Genomic DNA, 24,810 nt, shown 5'->3' with positions numbered 1-24,810 from the left:
CTGCTCTGCTCTGGGATGTCACCTGGCGGGGAGCTGGCTTCAGGCACCAGGCCCGCTGGCAGACTCTGTGTTTCAAAGATGTCTGCAAACATGACAGGAAGGCTAGGAGGAGCATAGAGAGATGAAATGCCCTGGTTCATCTGCAGCAGCACAACTAGATGCCTTCATCTGCCCACTCTGACACAAAACATGCCTCTCCTACATCGGTTTCTACAGCCACAGCAAGTGCTGCAATCTTCCGATTTGGCTTAAGACGGATGCCAGCTTTGAATATATTAAAACAGTAGGTAGAATGGGTTTTTTCTTTTTTTACTATGATGCTCTACAGCCTCAGCCCACATTCACCCAGAGTTGGAGCTCTCAGCAATCATCATCATCAGATTCCTCACTGGCCTTGCAGACAACTTCATTGTCCAGAAAGTGGGAGAGGCAACAAGAGGAACAGCCATTTTAGATCTGGTCCTAACCAATGTTGATGACCTGGTTAGTGGGGTAAAAGTGGAAGGATCATTAGGCGCGAGTGATCATGCTCTTCTGAAGTTTACTATACAGCGGAAAGGAGCAGCCAAGCATACTAGGACTCAATTTCTTGACTTTAAGAAAGCCAACTTCGTAAAACTTAGGGAAGTGCTGGGTGAGATCCCATGGGCAGTAATACTAAAAGGAAAGGGAGTTCATGATGGCTGGGAGTTTGTTAAGAGGGAGATAGTAAAAGCACAACTTCAGGCAATACCAATGAGACGGAAACATGGAAGGTGCCTAAAGAAGCCAGGGTGGCTATCTAAAGAACCTTTAACTGAGTTAAGATTAAAAAAGGATGTGTACAAAAAATGGAAAAGGGGGGAAACCACCAAAGAGGAATTCAAACAAATAGCCAGCACGTGTAGACACAAAGTCAGAAAAGCTAAAGCACAGAATGAACTCAGGCTTGCTAGAGAGGTTAAAAGCAACAAAAAAGGCTTTTATGGTTTATGTTCGTAGCAAAAGGAAGAACAAAGAAACAGCAGGGGATACAGAAAGGGCTGAACTCCTCAATGCCTTCTTTGCCTCAGTCTTCTCCGATAAAGAAAACAATGCCCGACCTGAAGAATTTGGAGCAAATGATTCAGCAGAGGAAACACAGCCCAGAATAACTAAGGAGATAGTACAAGAATACTTGGCTAGTTTAGATGTATTCAAGTCTCCAGGGCCAGATGAACTGCATCCAAGAGTATTAAAAGAACTGGCAGATGTGATCTCAGAACCACTGGCAGTCATCTTTGAGAATTCCTGGAGAACAGGCGAAGTCCCGGCAGACTGGAGGAGGGCAAATGTTGTCCCTATTTTCAAAAAGGGGAAAAGAGAGGACCCAAATAATTACCGCCCAGTCAGTCTGACATCAATACCAGGGAAGATTCTGGAGCAGATCATTAAGCAAACAGTCTGTGAGCACCTAGAAAGGAATGCTGTGATCACCAATAGTCAGCATGGATTTCTGAAAAATAAGTCATGTCAGACTAACCTGATCTCGTTTTTTGACAGAATTACAAGCCTGGTAGATGAAGGGAACGCAGTGGATGTAGTCTACCTTGATTTCAGCAAGGCATTTGACAAGGTGCCCCATGATATTCTTGTAAAGAAGCTGGTAAAATGCGGACTTGACTATGCTATCACTCAGTGGATTTGTAACTGGCTGACTGACCGAACCCAAAGGGTGCTCATCAATGGTTCCTCTTCATCCTGGAGAAGAGTGACTAGTGGGGTGTCACAGGGTTCTGTCTTGGGCCCGGTCTTATTCAACATCTTTATCAATGACTTGGATGATGGACTCAAGGGCATCCTGATCAAATTTGCAGATGACACCAAACTGGGAGGGGTGGCTAACACCCCAGAGGACAGGATCACACTTCAAAACGACCTTGACAGATTAGAGAACTGGGCCAAAACAAACAAGATGAATTTTAACAGGGAGAAATGTAAAGTATAGCACTTGGGCAAAAAAAATGAGAGGCACAAATACAAGATGAGTGACACCTGGCTTGAGAGCAGTACATGTGAAAAGGATCTAGGAGTCTTGGTTGACCACAAACTTGACATGAGCCAACAGTGTGACGCAGCAGCTAAAAAAGCCAATGCAATTCTGGGCTGCATCAATAGGAGTATAGCATCTAGATCAAGGGAAGTAATAGTGCCACTGTATTCTGCTCTGGTCAGACCTCACCTGGAGTACTGTGTCCAGTTCTGGGCACCACAGTTCAAGAAGGACACTGACAAACTGGAACGTGTCCAGAGGAGGGCAACCAAAATGGTCAAAGGCCTGGAAACGATGCCTTATGAGGAATGGCTAAAGGAGCTGGGCATGTTTAGCCTGGAGAAGAGGAGGTTAAGGGGTGATATGATAGCCATGTTCAAATATATAAAAGGATGTCACATAGAGGAGGGAGAAAGGTTGTTTTCTGCTGCTCCAGAGAAGCGGACACGGAGCAATGGTTCCAAACTACAAGAAAAAAGATTCCACCTAAACATTAGGAGGAACTTCCTGACAGTGAGAGCTGTTCGACAGTGGAATTTGCTGCCAAGGAGTGTGGTGGAGTCTCCTTCTTTGGAGGTCTTTAAGCAGAGGCTTGATGACCACATGTCAGGAGTACTCTGATGGCGTTTCCTGCTTGGCAGGGGGTTGGACTCGAGGGCCCTTGTGGTCTCTTCCAACTCTATGATTCTATGATTCTATGATCCCTCTCCAGCACAGAATGCAAACACTCCCAGGATTTATACATATTCCCTTTATTGTGTATTTGGGATTTCTGTGCATGATGCTACCTGGGAAGTCTATACAATCCCAGTTTCAATACTAATTGTGGCCACAAAGGTTTGCAGTCTTCATATCAACTGCTTCATTTCTGATCAGTCCGTGTCCTATTACTTTCTGTTGAAATCCTGTAACTTTTCATACCAGAAATATTCTGTTGTGGGTTTTTCTTTTGGTCCCCACTTATTCCTTTACAGCCCAAAAGTGCCCCTCCAAATGGCAATAATGGGAAGCAATCTGGAAGTATCACAGAATAGTTACTAAAGTAGGTGCATAGATGGTCCAGCATCAATCCATGACTAATGCACTATTATTGTATCAGTGGCATCTTGCAATGTTTTGTCGTTTAGTTGTGTCCGACTCTTCGTGATCCCATGGACCAGAACACGCCAGGCACTCCTGTCTTCCACTGCCTCCCCCAGTTTGGTCAGACTCATGTTTGTAGCTTCGAGAACACTGTCCAACCATCTCGTCCTCTGTCGTCCCCTTCTCCTTGTGCCCCCCATCTTTCCCAACATCAGGGTCTTTCCCAGGGAGTCTTCTCTTCTCATGAGGTGGCCAAAGTATTGGAGCCTCATCTTCAGGATCTGCACTTCCAGTGAGCACACTGGCAAAAGCCCTCCAGTCTGAAGGGGCCCCTCAACAGCCTGCAAGGGAGATTTGGGAGCTTTTCTTTAATATGGTTTCATTTTTTTGGCTTTCATATACCTCCCAAATAACCATGCACTCTGGGCTGTTCACAAATTCAAATATAACTGGTTAAAAATCTACAATAGAAAAGCTGCGCCAACATCAACGCCACAATAACGTAAAACCATAAAAATCAACACAATCAATACAGCACTAAAAACCAACAAGAGGGAAAACAAAATAGTTATAAGAATTCAAGTACTTATTAATTCAAATACTTATTAATTCAAATACTTATTAAAAGCCAGGGCGGGGGGAGGGAGAGAAGATGCAGGCGATACTGAAAAGACTCTCTGTGCAGTGGTGTAGGGAAGGGGGGGTGTGGTGGGTGAGGGGGGTGACAAAATGGCAAAAATAAAATAAATTAAAAATGGGCACATGAAACCTTTTTCAGCTCACAACAAACACAACAAAATTTGGGCTCACAACAAATGCAACGAAACGCGGCTGGCACTGAGTGCCACACCATGGGGGCCAGCACTTACTGCGGGGCCTGCAGCGTGCCTGAGCCAAATGTCTCTCCTGTGAGTGGTTTGGTGGCTTGAGTGCCTGCAGGCTCTGCACTGCCTGAAATGGCAGTGTGGGGCTTGCGTCTGCCCACCGCCTCTCCCTCATCCGCCCTACAGCTGAGGGGGAGGCGGCAGAGAGGCTTTGCGCAGTGCGCCCTGCCCTGGCACACGCTACCACATGAGCAGCTGGTTCCATCATTGCCATTGCCTCTATGAAGGAGCATCCCACATTTAGTATGGGGACCACAGGAATGATGTCATGTAAATGATATAGGGCAGACATAACCATCATCTCTGGATTCAGTGAGATTTCTCTCTGAGGAAGTGTGGAGATGGGGAGGCTGCATTTGCAAAGGGTTGGAAGTTGGGGCTTCAAAGTCAGTTTTCTTATTTCCTTCCTGCCTGAGATCCACAAGGCTAGGAGCTTTAGTTGCAAACATGGGTGGAGGGATTGTTCTCCAGTAATCTATTAATACAATTATGTGGGCATTTTAACAACTGTTGGAGGTCTTGTCATGAGAGGAAGGTAAACAACAGAACCAGGATTGCAGGGGGTGGTGGGTGAATCCTTTTGAGGAATAGGTTGTTTACTGGGACAGTTAAAGTGTTTCCCTCTCTGGAAGGACTCCACTGCATAGGGAATTCTGGGAAAGCGGAGGGAAAAGAAAATTCCAGATTTTGTTTCATTGTTTCCTCCGAGTGTGGCTGGAATGACTCCTCTCACAGGGCACCTGCAAAGATGTCAATTCTATTCTTAACAGGAGATCCTAAGGTGGGTTTCATTTCCCCACAGACAAAAGAAAGGGAGGAGGGTCTCCCCAGAGAACGAGGCTCCTGAGAACGTGTAGAGTTTGGCTCCTGAGTCAGCATCAGAAAAAGACACACGTCCCCCTTCATAGTCCAGAGTCACCCGGATCCTCTTGGGCTCCTCACTCAGTGATAGAGAGGAATGACGGGAATTGAAGGCCTTGTACTCACCTCTCCACTTCCCCACAACCCAGACCCCTCCCTCAGGGCTTAAAGAGAAGCAGCCCTTTCTTTTCACAGACTTCCTGGCAATCCCTACAGTCCACCATTCTCCCTCATTTCCCACATTGACTTCCCAGAAATGTCTGCCTGCTGTGAATCCCTCACGTCCCAACACACAAGGCTGGTCATTGAATCTCTCAGGATTGTCAGGCAGGGCTTGAGGTTTGTCTCTCTTTCTCACGCTTTTCTGATCCTCGGACAGGATGAGCCTGGGATGGGCTGTGTCTGGATCCAGAGTGACATTTGCTGTTGGGGAGAAGATGAGGGAAAGAGAAGAGAGGCAGATTTATAAGATTTTGACTCTGGCAGTGGTGATCTTAAAGCTCCTTTAATGTCCTGAAAACACAACTGCATTTTTATATTTAAGCATCTTGAAACAAGCTGAGCAGAAACTGAACTTGGCAGTTTTAGCACATCAAAGACAAGCTGGCAGTAGTGGGGGCCTACTGGCTAGGATTGCCATATTTAAAATAGTAAAAATATGAACACCCCCCCCCAATAATAATTATGAAATGGCCATAATGGGGAAACATTCTGGAAATATTGCAGAATAGATACTGAGGCACAGTGGATGTGTGGATAGTCCAGCATCAATTCATGACTAAGGCACTATGATTGCATCAATGACACGTCACAATACACACCCACAAAAAGTTGAGGGGCTCCTCAACAGCCTGCAATGGAGCTTTTCTTTAATACTGGTGTTTTTTTTTTACTGGCATATACCTCCTAAATAACCAAAAATTGAAATAAAATACAAATAAAATTGATTGTAAACAATACAAAAGCTGACCCCCCCCCCAAAAAAACCCCAAACTATTGTAAAACCATGAAACAGCATAAAATCATAAAGTATATTAAACCAGTTATTAAAAGCCAGGGGGTGGGGGAGATCCTGCTGATTCTGGGGGGAGGAACCATCATTGGGGGTGCATCCCATAACAAAGGTGGAGACCACAGCGAAGTCTCCATGTGCCTTCCATAGGGCACCCATAGCCTTGTTGCTGGACTACAACTCCCATCATTTCTGACTCCTGACCATGCTGGTAGCGGCTGATGGGAGTTGTAGTCCAACATCATCCAGGACACACCATGTTGGCTACCCCTGATGCAGAGAATCCAATCGTTAATACAAAAGATTTATGAAGCAATCCCAAAAACAATGAGCCAGAGGCTTTGCTGAATTCAGAGATACTTATGTCTGAGGAAGTGCAGAGGTGGTGAGGATAAATTTGCGTGGGGGTGGGGTGGGGGTTAAGTTGGTGCATCACAGATATTCTTTGCATTTCCTTCTCACCTGAGGTCCACAAGGCAATGAGCTTTAGTTGCAAAAGTGGGAAGGGATTGTTTTCCCAGGAATACGTGTGTATTTTAACAAGTTGGTGAGCAATGAAAAGCGGGTCGAAGTTAGTGGAGGCTGAACCCTTTTGATGAATAAATCGTTAATTGACACGGTTAAAGTATTATGGTCTGTTAAGGACTCAGGGGAAATTCTGGGAAAGGGAAGGAAAGAGAAAATCCCGGGTTTTGTTCCCTTTCTTATTTCTGCGGATTGTGGCTCCTCTCGAAAGGTCTCTGCAAAGAGGTCAAAACTGGCAAATGTTTTCATCTCAGTCATTCTGGTGTGGAGAGAAATCCTGAGGAGATCCTGAGGGGGGCTTTTTCTCCCCGCAGCCAAATGAGAGGGAGGAGGGTCTCTCCAGAGAATGAGTCTTCTGAGAACGTGTAGAGTTTGGCTCCTGAGTCAGCATCAGAGAAAGACAAACATCCTCCTTCATAGTCCAGAGTCACCCGGATCCTCCTGGGCTCCTCACTCAGGGACAGAGGAGAGTAACGAAGGGAGTTGTAGACCTGGTACTCACCATCCATCATCCCCACACCCCAGATCCTTCCCCCAGGCATTCTTACGAAGTGGCGCTGTCCCCACTCACACTTGCTGGCGACCAATAAACCCCACCCTTCTGCACTTTCCACAGTGACTTCCCAGAAATGTCTGCCGGCTGTGAATCCCTGATGTCCCAACACACAATGCCAGTGGTTTAGTCTCTCAGGATTATTGGGCACGAATAGATGTTTGTCTCCATATATCACATTGCTCTGATCCTTGTCCAGGACAAGCCATTGACCGGCTGTGTCTGGATGCAGAGTCACATTTGCTGTTAGGGAGAAGATGAGGAAATGAAAAGAGAGGCAGAATCAGCCAAGAGGCAGAGACAGACATCCTGATCCAAGAAACACTCAGAAGAACCAAATTTCCTCGCTGATAAATGGGGATTCCTCACCTTTCATTCAGGATTGGGATACTCCCCTCTTTCTGCCAGGCTCACCTCAGAATAAATTCCTTCCCCAGCAGGTTTTTAAATAATGTTTATTTGTTCCTTTTTCCTCAATGTATTTTATCGTGTCCCTCCTGTCAATCCAGTCACCCTTCAAGAAGCAAAACAGCCCAGAAAATATTCCCTCAGCTCTTCTATGCAGTGAAGGGGAAGAAGGATGGATGGGGGCAAGAGAAGAAAAATGGTCCTCCTTTGAATCTCTCTGTGTGAATTGCCCATTTGGGGCTTTCAGAGGCTTACATTGAAATCAGGGGGAATAAATCAATGTAGGCAACCTAACAAATGTCTTTCCCTTGCAAACCTCCAGGATAACCAGAAGGAAACTGCTGCTCCTGTTGCTGTTTGTGGGAAAAGTAAATAAAACACAGTAAGAGCCTGGAATGTCCAATTTTCAGACTAATACATTGTCGGGTGTAAAATCCTTGCAGCTACTCATTACCTTTGATATCCTTCATCCCAACATACAGAATGGGATTTTTAATGCAGAATTTTGAGATCCACCGCTTCAACTTTGAAAGGAAATCCATTGGACTGACACCCGATGGGGAAAATAAACATTAACCCATTCAATTGTAGAATTTCTGAGTGCAGCAAAAGAAAGCAATTGAGAGGAGGAAAGCTGAGAGACACACACAGAGGAATGGAGTCACAGAGGGGAAATAATTCCTCCTTACTAGGGACTCCAGAGCCAGACATCTGAGGGCCAAAGGAGCAGCCCCAGATCTCCTCAGTTAAATCTACTCAAATGGAGAAATAAAATCAAGTGATACCATCCTGCTCGGAGCTTTTCAATTTTGAAAAGCTGCATTGCCTACAGCATGCAAGAAAAATGTGGAAGAGAAAAAGATGACTGCTGCTGTTGACAAAAATGAAATGTTCCTTCTAGCCTCTTATCATAAACCCAAATGACACCTTGAAGTTATATATTGCAGCTGGGATATGTTCAGGAACACAACACACACCTCAGCTCCTACTCCTGCTCCCTTGTTGGAACCTTTCGCCATATCCTAAGAGCTTGGAGAGTCGGGTTTTATGTCCTCTCCTCCTGGACCTTTTCCAGTTTCACAGAGTGATATTAATGGAGATGAGCAGGATCCACTTACCTCTGCAAGGTTCTTCTCACCTCCTAGAAGGGAAAAGAGGAAAAGAAGAAGGGGATTCACCACCTACCACAGGCCTAATGAAGACCCATCGGACCCTCTGATCCTCTTGAGTGAGTCTGCCTAGCAGACACCAAAGATTTGGATACGGATGAATGAATCTAACAATTTCAATTTCTCTCAATTTTTATCTTTCTGATCTTGTGCAGTTCTCCAGATTAGTTTCTGATTATTATTTTTTAAACATGGTGAAAATTCATGTGATCTTCTCCTCTGTTTTTCCAAGGTATCCATAGTATATTGGTCAGAAGAGAATCTATGCATTATCAGAAAGTTTTGCAGTGAAAACCCTGGAACATATATTCCTTTAAGAAAAAGAAAAAAGTCTGGGTCAAGGAGGACAAGTAGTCACAGAATGGTGATGATTGTGGAGGGTGGGGGGAGGACAGAAAATCAGTGGGGCAGGAATGAAATGCAGTAGCCTGGTGAACAGGGATCATTTCATGCTGCAACATTTTGTTACAGGTGCCCATAATAACTGGAGCCTGTTCAGAAAGCAGATTGTGTGGGGTGGGATGTAAACAACTGATTTGCTCAGAAGCATTTGCTCCTCGTTTCAAAACTTTTAAGAACCGGGGACAGATATACACAGTGTGTAAACTGAACAGTTGTATCCAATGTTTGTCCTACTAAGAGCAAACATATTAAAATCAACAGGTACACTAATATGGGTGAACCAATCAGTTGTTCCATATCCAGTTCTAACTGTAGCTTTCTCAACTGTCTCTATGCGGGACAAGAAGCTACAGTTAGAACTGGATATGGAACAACTGATTGGTTCAAAATTGGGAAAGGAGTACGACAAGGCTGTATTGTCTCCCTGCTTATTTAACTTATATGCAGAATTCATCATGCGAATGGTCTGAAGTTCAACATCAAAAAAACTAAGATCATGGCCACTGGTCCCATCACCTCCTGGCAAATAGAAGGGGAAGAAATGGAGGCAGTGAGAGATTTTACTTTCTTGGGCTCCATGATCACTGCAGATGGTGACAGCAGCCACAAAATTAAAAGATGCCTGCTTCTGGGGAGAAAAGCAATGACAAACCTAGACAGCACCTTAAAAAGCAGAGACATCACTTCGGCAACAAAGGTCCGTATAGTTAAAGCTATGGTTTTCCCAGTATTGATGTATGGAAGTGAGAGCTGGACCATATAGAAGGCTGATCACCAAAGAATTGATGCTTTTGAATTATGGTGCTGGAGGAGACTCTTGAGAGTCCCATGGACTGCAAGAAGATCAAACCTATCCATTCTGAAGAAAATCAGCCCTGAGTGCTCACTGGAAGGACAGATCCTGAAGCTGAGGCTCCAATACTTTGGCCACCTCATGAGAAGAGAAGACTCCCTGGAAAAGACCCTGATGTTGGGAAAGATTGAGGGCACAAGGAGAAGGGGACGACAGAGGATGAGATGGTTGGACAGTGTTCTCAAAGCTACCAGCATGAGTTTGACCAAACTGTGGGAGGCAGTGGGAGACAGGAGTGCCTGGCGTGCTCTGGTCCATGGAGTCACAAAGAGTTGGACACGACTAAACAACAACAACTCATTTATATAAATAAATAAGGCCCTGACTATGCACAACAAAGCCTTTGCCCCTTGAGAAATCCACTCCCTCACAGATCGCAGCGAAAGACGCAGCTCCCTCCTTTTTTCCTTCGCTTCCCGTCTGAAGGGTTAAAACGAGCGGCGCCCCCTGCGCCTAGACAAACCCGGAAGTGCGAGGTCGGGCGAGTTTCCTCTTCCTGTGCTTTCCTCTTGGCTGGGTGGGAAGCAGCAGCAGCAGCAGCAGCAGCCTCTCGGGCTGCATCTAAAACTCGGGCGCCTGGGGGGCTGCGGAAAGATCCGGAGTCTGCAGCCGGCGAGAGGTGGGTCGAGATGATCGGCGGGGCGGGGTGGGGGAGGGTGGAAAGAGGGAGGAGATGAGCAAGGAAGGGGACGAGGAGGGGGAGAGCGAGGGATGGAGGAGACAGGAGGAGGGGCAAGCATGTAGTCCCCCCCCAAGAGGCAGCTCCCCACCCCCCACCCAGATCAAGTGGGGCAGGAGGGGCTCTGTGCTGCTTCTCCACCCAATTCAAGAGCAGAGCCGGGAGGGTATGGATGTGGGGGGGAGTGAAGACTCTGCAAGGACGGGAGGGGGGAAAACAGAGAGAGAATGACATAATCCTGGGAACAAAGGAAGGGCACCGCCGCTTCCCAATTTTTAAACTTTTGCTTGCGTTTTCTTTGCCCTCCTCGTCCCTCTTTCCTTTCCTCGCATCGCCTGTCAGTTGCATAGAAAGCGTTAGAGATGCCACATAAACAACTACTGTATGAGATTATGTGCAGCGGATGGGGGCTAAGAGCTGTGCAGCTGCAGGCAGGGTTTGTGTGGCTCTAAGGGAGCTGTCCAGCACTCCTGTCAAACCGCCGCAGCCCCCTACCCCAACCCCTGCGTGCAAGTATCAAAATATTGAAAGGAGGTTGGGGCCCTCAGCTAGAGAATAAGCAGGAAGATTCACCAACACCTTGCAGCTCTTTGCTAGGTTTTTTGCAGAAAGTTGGTCTGCAGATTTCGCTCACTCCCACCTCAGACTTCTGTCTCTCCGCTCACACCCCTTGACACTTCCTTCAGTCCCCATATGTTATCCAAGGAGCACAGCTGAGTGGTGGGACATGTGCTCTGCCTCCAGAAGGCCCCGGGTTCAGTCCCTGGGATCTAAGAATATACAAACATAAGGAGGGCTCTGCTGAATCAGGCCAGTGGCCCATCTAGTCCAGCACCCTAGTCTCACCGTGGCTGGCCTGTGGGGAAACCTGCGATGAACAGGACCTGAACACAGGAACCCCTGGTATTCAGATGCATTATTACCTCTGACTGGAGCAAAACCATCTCTGGGGGGGGGGGGGAGACCCCTGCCTGAAACCCTGGAGACCTGCTTCTGTGTAAGGCAACTTCCTGCGTTCCCGCATAATCCAGCATGTTGGCCCTTGCCCTCCATGCATGCCACCTGCTTCCTGCCACAGTCCTCTTGTGTTCATTCATACAATCTTTGAGCACACCTTTTTCCTGTCGCCTCTCGTTCCACTTCCTTGCAGACAGCCTCTGTGTCTGTCCTGATTTAGGACTCCCAGCTGTGCAGAAAGTTTGTTTCATGGGCTGTGAACGTGAAGGCAGTCCCCTCCCCCCCACGTGACCTAAGTTAAAAATGTGGAACACTTCTCTGGGCGCTGAGCTGGGCGCTGGCAGCTTGAATCCTTGGGCGGTTTGCAGGGCCCATGCTGCCTGGTCTAACCCGCCCCCACCTTAACCCCCCCCCCACGCTTGGTACAACACTCATGAACTTTGGAGCAAATAACTATTGCTATTGTAGCTGGACTGGCCTTCGGGTCTGTCTCCAATCCCTGATCAAAGTGTTGGGTGTGACTTCTTAAGAGTCCTAAACAGCGTAGGACGAGGATTCCTGGAGGATGGGATCCTGCCACCTGACCATGCCTATCGACTTGAGCCCAAACAGGGGGAGGTTCACTCAGCATCAGAGATGCAGTTGTACAGAACACGGGAACAAGCATCTCTTTCAAATTACAGAGTTACTCAGTTACTCCCTACATAGCAGGATGGCATCATCTGTGAGTCTGCCTGCTATGTTTCTGGTCGAGTCACTGCTCTGGGCTTGCAGTCAGGCCTTCTGTGAGGAGTCATACTGGAGAAAGCGGCCTTCCTAAAGTGAGAGTTGTTTAGTTGTTTAGTCGTGTCCGACTCTTCGTGACCCCCTGGACCAGAGCACGCCAGGCACTCCTGTCTTCCACTGCCTCCCGCAGTTTGGTCAAACTCATGCTGGTAGCTTCGAGAACACTGTCCAACCATTTTGTCCTCTGTCGTCCCCTTCTCCTTGTGCCCTCCATCTTTCCCAGCATCAGGGTCTTTTCCAGGGAGTCTTCTCTTCTCATGAGGTGGCCAAAGTATTGAAACCTCAGCTTCAGTATGTGTGCTTCCAGTGAGCACTCAGGGCTGATTTTCTTCAGAATGGAGAGGTTTGATCTTCTTGCAGTCCATGGGACTCTCAAGAGTCTTCTCCAGCACCATAATTCAAAAGTATCTTTATTCCCCTTCCTCCTGCAGGTGCAGAGCACAAGAAGGCATTTCCAACTTCTGTATCTTGCCCTGAAAACCCTGCTGGATTGGGCCATTCGCCTTGCGACACTAACAGAACAGCATCCTCCTCCTGCCAGATGATTTTCCCATCTCTGTTGCGGACTTAAGCTTCCATTTGGCGGCTAGTTTTACAGGAGAACTTGCTCCGAGGAATTGGGGGTGGGCAGGCACCCCCACCCACCCCTAACCGGAGCCCGCTGACAAGCCCCCTTCTCCCTGCAACTCTGTCTGCTCCCTTCTTTACCTCTGCAAGAGGGTATCCCTTGGGTGGCCAGATTTGGCCCACGGGCCTTGCCTTGCCGACCTCCGACACGAGACAGGAGTTTCCCCTGCTGATTGACACAATATGGCTACAGGGAGAGGGGAAACGGCTGCCCTCCACCTGCAGTTCCAGGGTGCTCCAGAACCAGGTATGCAGCCAGCGATGAAAATGGAGGCGCAAGACCCATCTGGCCACGAACTAGGGGGAGGGGCAGCTTCCCGCTTCCTTCCGGTTGGCTCCATGCGGGAGTTTTTGGCCGGCGAAGCTCCTCAGCAGGTGAAGCAGGAGCCAGACGAGGGTTTGCAGCAGCACTGGGAGGCCCAGAGGCAGGAGTTCCCCAAGGCAGTGCCCTATCCCCAGCCAGGGTGGCGGAACCCACCATTGCACAAGCCCTTGCAGTGGGACACCAATTCATTCCAGACCTCCTATGAGGCAGCTGCCAACCCCAGCCAGTGGCCCCCCGGAGGGTGGGTAGCCCAGAGCCTGCCGGGCCTCAGCCGGGAAGTCCAGCCAGTCTACGGCGGCTCAGGGCACCGAGAGCGAAGGGGTTACGGGAGCGTGAAGGAGGAGACGCCTGGTGATGACACGGTCAGCGTGGAGATGCGGCGCCAGCGCTTCCGACGCCATCGCTACCAGGAGGCCGAGGGGCCCCGGGAAGTCTGCCGGCAGCTGCAGGAGCTCTGCCACCAGTGGCTGAGGCCCGAGAGGCACAGCAAGGAGCAGATCCTGGAGGCTGTGGTCGTGGAGCAGTTCCTGACAGTCCTGCCCCAGGAAATCCAGAACTGGGTCCGGGAGCACAGCCCAGAAACCTGCGCTCAAGCAGTCGCCTTGTCGGAAGACTTCCTGATGAGGCAGCGAGAAGCCCAGAGAAAAGAACAGCAGGTAATTATTTTTTTTTTTAAGTGTCTCTAATAAAATGGGGGCGGGGAAAGAAGAGACAACTTATTTCCCACACCCCATTCAGTGAAAACAAAATGCTAGACCAGAAGGAAATCCTGGAGGAATGCACAGACTGTACACTCATTGAAAGATTACGCAGGAATAGTGTATGTTCAATTTCTGTACACTGGTTGTACACTCACTGAACGCAATGTGTGAATAGCCCATTGATATTTTAAGGTTGTTTAAATGAATATTCTAACATATAAAACAGAAATATTTAATAAAAATTATATACAGTCGTACCTTGGTTCTCGAACGCCTTGGTACTCGTACGTTTTGGCTCCCGAACACTGCAAACCCGGAAGTAAGTGTTCCGGTTTGCGAACGTTTTTTGGAAGCTGAATGTCCAGCGTGGATTCCACTTGACTGCAGGAAGCTTCTGCAGCCAATTGGAAGCCACACCTTGGTTTTCGAATGGTTTCAGGCGTCGTACAGACTCCCGGAACGGATTAAGTTGGAGAACCAAGGTACATAAAAACTGTGTATAAAAAAACAGCAACCCATCACTAAAATACAATTTGACACTGGTAGAATTAGGACTATAAACATGTATGTAATGTTGGTCTGGTCTGGTTTGAATGGAGAGTCGTTTTGCGGCACAGATTTTTTTCCAAGCAGTATCGCCAGTCCCTCCCTGGCCTGATCTTTCCTCTCTGCTCTTTCCAGGCTCTATGGACGTTTGATGAGGTGGTGGTGAACACCCCCATGCCGCAGCAATACCCCTCCGTGGCGCAACAGGTACACTACCCCACAGTGGCGCTGCCAATGCAGTACCCACCCCTGGCCCAGCCGGTGACTTTTCCTGCCATCGGACCGCAGGCTCCGAATCCTATTGTGCCGGAGAGAGCACCGTCCAATGCCGGGAGAACGCTGATCTGCCGGGAACCTGTGCCTGAGGGAGGCAGGAGTCTCAGGCCGTATGGTAAGGATTCTCCGAGGCAGCTACACCGGAGTTAATTTTGAACACTTTGTGGGAGCCCAGTCTAAGGCGTCTCTGGTCCTTCAAGGTCTATGGCATGAATCAGACCTCTGTCTCTGGAGAAGGGGGGAGTCTACAGGTTGTTGGATCTCTTTTGAGCATAAGAAGATCTCTGCTGGATCAAGTCCAGCCTCCTCTTCTCACAGTGGCCAACCAGATGCCTGCAGGAAATCTTCCAGGTGGGACCTGAACACAACAGCACTCTGCTTCCCGGGGTTTCCAGCATTCAGAAGCATGCTGCTTCCGATCGTGAAGGCTAGTAGCCTTGCCCTCCTTGATTGGGTATTGTGGTGTTCACACAGGGTCCCCAGACGTTTAACGGTCTATTGATCCCTGTGCCGCCACCGTGCTCGCTTCCCTGCTGCCACCAACCCGTTACTCTCGGGTAAAACACTGAGTCCAGACAGTTGTTAAAATCGAACCAAATAAACAAGTTCATTTTATAAACATTAACAAGTTTATGGTTTCTCAGATAAAATTCCTGTCAGTATCTTAACTTTAGTTTCTTTACCGGCCTATACCTTCTGACTGATTATCTCAACTGTTTGACTGACTCCTCTTAACAAATTCTCTCACTCTTTCACATCAGACTAGCCCAGCCCACAGACTTATCCTCTCTTCTAACTCCAGACTGTCTTCTCAACCACCCTAACTCTTAACTCCAACTCCTCCCCTTGGGTTCCCATTGGTTAGTCATTTTACAATTAGTTAACCCTTTCTTTATGAACCCAGTATGATGTCACACACCTAGGAGGGCAAACGCCACATGTATAATCCTCCTTTAAAGACATTTAAGTTGGGGGCCTTCACTGCCTCCTGGAGGACCAAGTTCCCTAGTTCTACTATGTGCTACATGAAGTACTGGAATCCCCCAACATTCAGTTTCATTGGATATTCATGTTATGAGAGAGGGAGAAAAGCTTTTCTCTCATTGACTTTTTCAATAAACTTGTGTCCTGTCACCTCTTGTCTTTTCTCTAAACTAAAAGGTCCCAGATGCTGCAAACTTTGGTCATGGGCAGCATAAACCTGGAGCTCCTCTCTCACTTGGCGTAACTATACAACTGTCTATATCGGGCATAGGCAACCTTCGGCCCTCCATGTTTTGGCCTACAACTCCCATCATCCCTAGCTAACAGGACCAGTGGTCAGGGATGATGGGAATTGTAGTCCAAAACATCTGGAGGGCCGAAGGTTGCCTGTGCCTGGTCTATATGTTATTTGCTGTAATTCCAATTCAAGCTTTTGAAGCTTGATATGTCTGTTTTTAGGACCCACCTTATTTCTTTCAGTTTTTTTAAACTGTTTTGATATTGTGTCTTATTTGCCCTGGGACCTTAGAGTAAAGGGACTAAAACAACAACAGTGATAATAATGTGTGGCTTCGTGTTTTGGGGCAGGGAGGGGGACTGGTGGAATCCCACTTTTGTGTTGGTTCAGGTGGGCAAAACAAAAATTCCATGTTGCTCAAGTTAACAGCCGCAGTCGGTATCCAGAGCAGTGTGTCCCACACTACAAGGGAAAAGGGAACCAAAGGAGGACAGGAGGTGAAGCCAAGAGAAGCAGGCTCTGGCTGAGGAACTCCTCCTGAATTTGCTGTCAAAATCTCTGATGAGGACCTGGGATACAGAGAGCTTTTATATTGCAGCTCCCAGTTAGAAGGCCAGATTAGGAACCAATCCAGAGATTCCTGCAGAGAAAGGCAGGTATGGTGCTTCTGAGGTCTACACTTCTTTGTCTCAACTGTTTGGGCCTATTTTGCATTGTTGTTAAGAGAACGGTGCCTTTGTGGGGCGGGGAGCCAGAGGCATAGTGGCTTAAGTGTTGTACACCTGAAGGAGCGTCTCCACCCTCATTGCTCAGCCTGGACACTGAGGTCCAGCTCCGAGGGCCTTCTGCTGGTTCCCTCACTGCGAGAAGTGAAGCTACACAGGGGTGTCCAAACTTTTTTCAAAGAGGGCCAGATTTGATGAAGTGAACACGCGTGAGGGCCAACCAAGGGGCCGGCCAAAGTTGTTGACAATTTGTTGAGCTTGAAGATTGAAGTTGTTGAGCTTTTTTTAGGATTTTGCTCCTAAAACAGACTTTAGACATGCCTTCTCAGTAGTAGAACGCCCTCCCATCAGATGTCAAGAAAATAAACAACTACAGTGGTACCTTGGGTTACATATGCTTCAGGTTACAGACTCCGCTAACCCAAAAACATTACCTCGGGTTAATAACTTTACTTCAGGATGAGAACAGAAATTGTGCTCTGGCAGTACAGCGGCAGCGGGAGACCCCATTGGCTAAAATGGTGCTTCAGGTTAAGAACCGTTTCAGGTCAAGAACGGACCTCCGGAACGAATTAAGTACTTAACCCGAGGTACCACTGTATCTGACTTTTAGAAGACATTTGAAGGCAGCCATGTTTAGGGAACTTTTTAATGTTTGATCTTTTATTGTGTTTTTAATGTTTATTATTATTATTATTATTAAACATGTGTCCCAAACAGGAAATCTACTTTGTGTTTTTGTGTGTGTCCCCAACTTATGCAGGCCCCATTCAAGAGTTCCGGAGGCCCCTCACGAACGCGGAGCGGATGCGGAACCGGCGGATGCGGAACCGGAAGCAGCGCCTTGAGACCAGCATGCAGCTGGTGGAGTCGGCTTCGAGGGCCCCTTCCATGCTTTTGGATGCCATGCGCGGCTTGCACCGCCAGGACCTGAAGGCCTTTGACAGGGCCAGGCAAGAGGAGAGGCAGCACAGGAAGCAGGAGAGGCGCCAGGACAGGGCCACGGCCCAGCTGATGGTCAACGCCATTGAGCGCTCCCACAACGACCTGGGCGAGTTCCTGGGGAGGCAAACGGCCACCATGGCAGCCATCGCGGCAGTTTTCACCGGCCAGAGGTCTCCGTCGCAAGGAGCGTCCCTTGGCTACAGCTCGTACCAGGGGAACAGCAACCCACCTTGGGGCCCACCCGAAGCTGGGACCCCCCTACCGCCCAGTCACGTGCCCGGCATGCCTTCAGAGCCCGTAGCAGGCCCAGCCGTTCCGTGCCCGGTGCCTCCTCTGGCCACCCCAAGCGGCATTTGCAACCCCATCCCAGAACCTCCTCCTATGGACGGACCCCGAGAGGATGCCGCTCCAGACTCGCCCACGCCATCCACTTCTGACACCGCGTCGTGTACGCTAGACACGCGGCCGAGCAGAGGGACGAAAAGGAAGATGTGGGAATGACAAAACTACCCTCTTGTAGTTTTCATTTGGATTTTGATGGGGTTTTCTCAATGGGCAGGGCTGCCAGAACCCTGCTCTTTTCCCCTCCACCTCCCACTTACCCTGGTTTTAACAGGACAGCCCATCTATCTATGCAAAAAAAAAAAGGCAAAAAGCTGCATGGTCAGGTTGCATACTGGTAGCCAGTGAGAGCTGTAGGGTTCAGAGCCTGTGCTGTTCCAACAGATAAAAGAGGTGAGTTTTGATCCAGGAGACCTGGGTGAGTGGACCAGTGGACCCGTTGAGGCAAGTCAAATCTGCCTTTCTGTAAAATGGGAATAACTAGCCTACCTCGCAAAAGTGGTTGCGGAGGGGTGCTTTGCAAATGCAATAGCCCCATAAACACGTGCAACGTTGACTTGGTTGTACTTAGCAAGTCAATCTCTATTGTTTAGAGATTTTTAAAAAATTTTAAGAGGTGGAGAAATGTTATTAAATATTAAAATAATAATTTAAAGGAGGGCCAAGGGCAAGAACTGTTCCAGTGAAGCAGCGTCTTGTGCCAAAGCCTTCAAAGTGGCCCAGTCGATACGGCAATTTCTTAACAGTGCTTTATTTATTATATGATATTTATTATAAAATGTTTTTAATGCCCCTATACTAGCTGTCCATAGTGGCTAATCAATCCACAAAGTTACAACAGTATTTATTATGAAATCATGTACCCGTAATTCAAAAAGAGAGTATTTTAAACCAGAAGCCAACAAAAGATTTTAAAAAGAGAGCAGTGCAGCAGAGAAGGACATTGTACAATCTCTACTGGGCTTGTCATCGGTGCTATCCCATGAGGAAAGTCAGCATTATACCCATTTTACAGATGGGAAAAACTGAGGCTGAGCATCAGTAGTGAGGTATTTTTTGTTTGTTCCAAGCTCTAATACTTTGTTGTCATAAAAAGCGACACGCTGGGTGGAGCCGCTACACCAGCTTCCCTGTAAGGTGGGTTGCTGCTGCTTACTGGGAGAAGGTGGAGAGAAAGAAGGCAAAGAAGTTGATGTGCTGCAAATGCATCAGTGGAGCCCATTGGGTGCTTCTGCTGGTGCTTTTGCACCACACTGACCTCTCCACCTCACTTTTAACTGACCCTCCTGCTTGAGCTGCAGCCATTAGCTCAGGGCTGGGGGAACCTTTGGACCTCCTCCCCCCAGATGTTACTAGACTAGGGCTCCTCCATTGTCTTCTGAGACGGACAGATGCCAATCAACAACAGCTCCCAGCACCCAAGCCACTTTCCCCTCCTTTTTTTTATTTTATTTTTTTGCAATTCTAGATTCAAGCGCAGCTCGGTTTTTCCCAGGCCAGGCTGGCTTCCTCACCGAAATGTACAGAAGATGTCAAAACCAGCCTTTCCTTCACCAGAAGCAGCAACAGCTTTTTTGAGACAATCTGCCTTTTAAGAACCTGGGAGGTTCCCCCCCCCCCCCAGACAGGCACTTGAGACTTGGCATTTTGGAGCCTTCCTGGACCACGCCGTTCAGTTTTGATGGATTATTTTAAAAATAAGTACTGTTTTTAAATGAACTCTGTTAACTTGTCCAGCTTGCAAAATGTGTATTTATTTGTAAATGTATTCTGAGCTTTTTAAGTGGGAAGGAATAAAGGAATGGTGCGGCGGAGAGTCAGGGCAAACTTTGAGGGTGGGATCGCCGGGGTTGGGTTTGGCAAAAGATTAAGAGCAGGAGTAGGAAACCTGAAGGCCTCTGGATGTTGCTGGACTCCAGCTCCCATCATCTTTGAGCATAGGTTGTGCTGCCTGGGGCTGATGGGAACTGGAGTCCAGCAACACCTGGAGGGCAGTGGGACCCCATCTCCAAAGCTGTTTTCCATTTGCGCTAAAAGCCACAAATCTTTTCAACTTCAAAATGCAGAGAGGGGGAAATCAGACAGTGAAAACAGTCCACAGGCATGAGTTCTCTCCATGTCAGAACACCCACGTGCTGTTGGGTGAAAACAAGGTCTGGACCTCCTGATAATGTTGGGCTCCAACTCCCATCATCCCTGAGCAATCGGCACGCTGCCTGGGGCTGATGGGAGTTGGAGTCCAGAAGCACCTGGACTCCAGCCCTGTTACGCATCCTAATGACACTCTATGTTTACCTTTGAAGCTTAGCAGGAAGTAACGCCAGACAAGGTTGGATGAGAGACCAGTTATCAGCCAGATCATTCCCAGCCATGCTGAACCCAGGAGTTGTCTATCATTTGGTGCAGAGGGGTTGCAGCTGGTCTTTGCTCCCCTTAAAGACTTCCAGAGCTGTGCCACTTCAGACTGCTTGGGTAACAATATGCTCCTCCATGCACACGCACGCACGCACACACAAAACGTCCCTGCACGTAGAAAAGTAGCTGGTGAGAAGAAATGGCCTCCAGCCTAAATCCGTGCTCCCCCCCCAAAGATGCTAGTTTTTCATGTTTGCCATCCTCCTTCAACCTGATGCCCTCCTGATGATGCCCAGATCTCCAGGCTAGGGAAGATTTATTTATAAGAATATTTGTATACTGTAGTTCCGTAAAAAACCTACAAAAATTATCTATATGCAATAAACACCCCCCCCCGAAATTAAAAAAAAGTATCAATTGCCGGCTATTACTGAAAATGTATGGTGGAGATAGAGGAAATTGTGGCCTGAAGTTGCTACGGGCCCAATTCCCACCGATGGGTTGGGGCTGGCTGGGGCTGATGACATCTGGAGAAGGTCCACAGGTTCCCTGATCCTGCTGAAGATGCGTAGCCCAGACACAGGCTTTCTCTCCTCAGCAAGAACCCAGCCTTTCCCCTCAAAAAGAGCAGTTGGTGAGGCCCACCAGGATAGGCCATAACTTGCTGTGTGCAAATCTGCCAATTACTAATGCCCAGAGCATTTCCCATAATCCCCTGCAGTGGTTCCCTGTCAGGCACTCAGCGTCTCCTTAGCTGTCTTCTCAGTGACGGGCAATTTGTTTTGCTCGTTCAGAGCAGGGGTGGGGAATCTCTGGCCCTCTTCCTGTTCCCCGGCTCCAGTTCCCATAAGCCCCAGCCAGCATGGCCAATGGGCAGAGATCGTAGTCCAATAAGGTCTGGAGCGCCACAGGTCCCCCATCCCCGATTCAGGAGAAAGCAACTTCCAAAGGGCCTCTGTATCTATATTAGGATTTATCCAAAGCAACAGAGTTACTTCTGGGCTATTTGACTTCTCCCCCCCCAATCCCCTCCCCTCTTTGAAAAACAAAAACACCATTAACGCAGCATTGTCAGCCTCCAAAGATGCCCAGGGTCATTTTAGCAGGCTTTCCAACTGGGGTTTCTCAGATGAATTCCACCTCCCCTCTACGTCACAAGTTTTGAAACTATTCAATAAAGTTTGTAGTTTTTCTGTGTGGTCTTGCTTTATCTTGTTCAGCCCTCTTCTCTCCCCACCAAAAAAATCCCTTGATGGTGGCACTTTCAAAATCGCATCGATTCAAAACAGAACTTCATCCCCACGAACTCCCTTGCTAGTCAATTAATTGGGTCAGAGATGGGAAAGCTTTCTCTGGGTGTGAGGGATGCATTTTTCCATGGGTGATCAGCTGGAGCATGCAAGCTAATGCTGGGTGCTGCCAGAACCAGAAGGCCACCCCCCTCTCTGCCAGCCCTCTCTGGCCTTCCCCTGCTCCCTCCCTCCCTCCCTCCCTCCCTCCCTCCCTCTCTCTCTCACACACACAAACACAAACACATCCCCATCTCATAATTGCCTTTCAATGTGAAAAAAGGACCTGCTTAATTTCTGCCTAGGAAATAAAAAAAAAGGGGGAAATGCATTGAACGGTGTGTGTGTATGAAATCAGGAGTCATTGAGGACCCCCAGGGATTCCTGCCACCTGCTGTCTAAACTCAATCACTCACTGGCTAAAAACACTTGACAGGCGGGAGCATTTTCACAGGAATTGCTTGCAAGGGTACCTGCATACCGGGCTCAAAATAGTACGGCCCATTCTTCCACCTCATACTCCTCATACTTAAGAAAGGAGAAGTCAACGATACCGTTCTCAGTTTTTATGCATGTTGTTCCTTAAAAGTAAGTAACGGGGGAAAGGGAAGTGGAAACATTTTTATTATTAAAGCAGAAGTAAAACGGAGTTATGCAAAGAAAAAGAAAATCTGATTATCACATTGTCAAATGAATGCAGCTCCTGTCAGCTTGAAAACACAGGTGAGTGCTGTGGTTAAACACACTTTGAAAACTATGGGCCATACTTCTGAGTAGATGGGTATAGTTAACTTCTATTGAAATCAACGGGGCTGAAGTTATTCATATCTAACTTGAAGTCAAGGTGATCTCAATGGGATTAAAGCGAGATGATGCCTGTATGAACTGAGCCCAGTGTTCCTAGGCTGCGTGCCTTATTGCTACATTTTGCAGGCCGGCTGTGCTTTTCAAACGCTGAGTTGCTCCGGTACGGTTTTTCCCATACATGCCAACCCCCTTTCCCAATTTTTAAAATAAAATCCTTTTAATGTAATGAGGAATCTTTTTAAGCTTGAAAAGTGAAAAGCAGCAGCTTTGTGTATACGATCCAGAGAAGAAGAAGAAAGATTAGTGCATTTAGGTCCCCACTGGAAACAAAACGGATTCACACATGTGCATCAAGGCTGCACATGACTGCTAGTACCCTCAGTGGTAGAGAGCTTCCTTTGCATGCAGAAGGTCCCAGTTTCACTCCCTGGTATGTCAAAAAGTTAAAAATGGTATTAGAATGCAATTCTGAAGAACATCCCCCCAAATTAGAAACATTGGAGAGCTGCAGCCAATCAGAATAGACAATACTGAGCTAACCAGACCAATGACATTACTTGTGATTTTATATTCTGTTGGAAGCTGCACAGAGTGGCCAAGGCAACCCAGTCACATGGGTGGGGTATAAACAATAATAAAAATTACTACTACTACTACTGCGGCCTGCTTCTGAACTCAAACAAGGAGAGTATTGAGCCCCATGGCTGGTGGTCTGCATGGCTGCCAATTAAATAATGCCCCATTTATAAATTTAAGACAGCACCACACCACTTTAAGCAGTCGTGGTTTCCACCCCACAAAGAATACCAGGAACTGTAGTTTGTTAAGGGTGCTGAGAGTTGTTAGGTAGACTCCTCACATAGACACAGTTCCCTGGGAAGAGAGATGAATTGCTATGGAGCAGCTCCCTGAGAATCAAAGAGGGATCTCTCAAGCTGCTTCTAACACCATGCTTCTCATCATTCTATCCTGCATTTTACCCTTCTATTCTATTACTGTTTTTTAAATTTAAAAAAATGCACCACTCTGTATGGAAAATTGCTCTACAGTTTAAAATTAAAATTAAGCAACTGGTCACCTCCCTGTGCTGTTTTGAACACCAAAAACTGTCAGAACTGGGCAGGCGGGGAAGTCAGTCTTCCAAAACGAAGAGGGCCTCGTTAAGAAGGAATTAACCGCAACAATAATAAAAGAATATACGTAACTCTTTACAGTGCAAAGGCTGGGATCCAGAACTGCAGAACTGTACCAGCTGACAATCCTGCTGCAAAAAGTCTGTCATCAATTCCAAGTTAATGCAGGATCCAGACCACAGACTCTGAAAAGACAGCATTTTTTGTGGGCCAGCTTAGAAATGCAGGAAGTCACACATTAAGGGTGGCCTCAATGCTAATCTGAGCAGGAACCACTGAAGCCAACAGACATGACCATCTTAGATGAATTAATTTCAGTGGGTCTTCTCCGGGCAGGACTTACCGTATTTTTCGCCCCATAGGACGCACCGGCCCATAGGACGCACCAAGTTTTTTTGGGGGGAAATAAAGAAAAAAAATTATTTCCCCCCCCCAGGCGCTTGTGGGGCCGCCGCCCGCCTGCAGATCAGGTCCAGGGACAGCGGGAGGATGCGCTGCGCCTCCCAGCTGTCCCCGGAGCTTGCGGGGCTGGCGGCGGGGAAAAGCACGCGTCTCCCCGCCGTCAGCCTCCAAACCACATCGGGAGACAGTGGGATGGCGGCGTTCCGCCTCCCCGCTGTCCCCCGACCTTGTGGGACTGGCGCTGCGGCTCTCCTGAAGCCTGGAGAGCGAGAGGGGTCGGTGCGCACCGACCCCTCTCGCTCTCCAGGCTTCAGTGAAAGCCTGCATTCGCCCCATAGGACGCACACGCATTTCCCCTTCATTTTTGGAGGGGAAAAAGTGCGTCCTATAGGGCGAAAAATACGGTAGTTGAATACAGTCCTGACTTATTTATAAACCAGGTCTAAAGCACACACACAGCTAACAATAAAAACACAAAAATCAATAAAATGTTAGCCCCTCATAACTGTCGCTGAGTTATATTATTCAGTATTAGGGTTTCCCCCCCCAATTAAAAATAATAATAATAATTACACTTCGTCTGCTGCTGCAAAGTACCCTGGGTCCGATACTCACACCTGCAAATTCACTTATGAGAGGGTAAATTCACCACAAAGTGATCAATTCTAGTTGGCAAACACTTCTTCTAGAATGTGCCGTGAGGTGGCATCAGAGAATGTCCACTCTGCAGAGAAATTAGTGAAAAGCAATGGTCCTCCAGCGAGTAGGGATTCTCAGTTCCGGCCACATGGGCGAGCACATCCACACAAAAGAAATGTTGACAATTCCATACTCAAAAAGAGAAAAGTCACATGACACATGAGTTTACTGTGAAACGTGACTGTGAGCCTGTGAGAATCAGGGTTTTGTCTGCAAAAAAGGAAGGGGAAAGG

General features: G+C 47.8%; 1 protein-coding gene and 2 long non-coding RNA genes across 4 annotated transcripts; 2 read left to right on the top strand and 1 right to left on the bottom strand.

The window, feature by feature from the left end:
* Nucleotides 1-6,377: 6,377 nt before the first annotated feature.
* Nucleotides 6,378-8,009, top strand: LOC309337381. The gene is made up of 3 exons (XR_014154236.1): nucleotides 6,378-6,426; nucleotides 6,495-7,369; nucleotides 7,929-8,009. It is a non-coding gene; the product is annotated as an uncharacterized lncRNA (long non-coding RNA).
* A 4,892-nt stretch (nucleotides 8,010-12,901) lies between these two features.
* LOC309336791 (uncharacterized protein) lies at nucleotides 12,902-21,440 on the top strand. 2 transcript variants are annotated; one of them, XR_014154072.1, is made up of 4 exons: nucleotides 12,902-13,791; nucleotides 14,518-14,773; nucleotides 17,369-18,285; nucleotides 19,361-21,440. XR_014154072.1 is itself a non-coding variant. In XM_081853118.1 (3 exons), exons 1-3 carry the CDS (start codon nucleotides 12,994-12,996, stop codon nucleotides 18,049-18,051), a joined length of 1,737 nt encoding a protein of 578 aa, XP_081709244.1. In that variant the 5' UTR covers nucleotides 12,902-12,993; the 3' UTR covers nucleotides 18,052-21,440. The 2 variants fall into 2 exon arrangements, 1 of the variants encoding a protein (XP_081709244.1); XM_081853118.1 differs by having other exon boundaries at nucleotides 17,369-21,440.
* Nucleotides 21,441-22,092: 652 nt separating this feature from the next.
* Nucleotides 22,093-24,808, bottom strand: LOC309337402. The gene is made up of 2 exons (XR_014154260.1): nucleotides 24,282-24,808; nucleotides 22,093-23,814 (listed from the first exon to the last, which is right to left on the bottom strand). It is a non-coding gene; the product is annotated as an uncharacterized lncRNA (long non-coding RNA).
* Nucleotides 24,809-24,810: the final 2 nt, after the last annotated feature.

This window comes from Podarcis erhardii (assembly GCF_964252035.2).
Source record: "Podarcis erhardii genome assembly, chromosome: 2".
Taxonomy (NCBI): Eukaryota; Metazoa; Chordata; class Lepidosauria; order Squamata; family Lacertidae; genus Podarcis; species Podarcis erhardii.
The sequence above is the reverse complement of the archived record's forward strand: the minus strand, read 5'-3'. Positions and strand labels throughout refer to the sequence as shown.

Bases quoted from the DNA above. Each gene is read 5' to 3' on its own strand.
- LOC309336791 (XM_081853118.1), top strand. From the start codon at position 12,994: ATGGCTACAGGGAGAGGGGAAACGGCTGCCCTCCACCTGCAGTTCCAG. The intron at 13,792-14,517 runs GTAATTATTTTT...TGCTCTTTCCAG, and splicing joins CCCAGAGAAAAGAACAGCAG to GCTCTATGGACGTTTGATGA. The intron at 14,774-17,368 runs GTAAGGATTCTC...CAACTTATGCAG, and splicing joins CAGGAGTCTCAGGCCGTATG to GCCCCATTCAAGAGTTCCGG.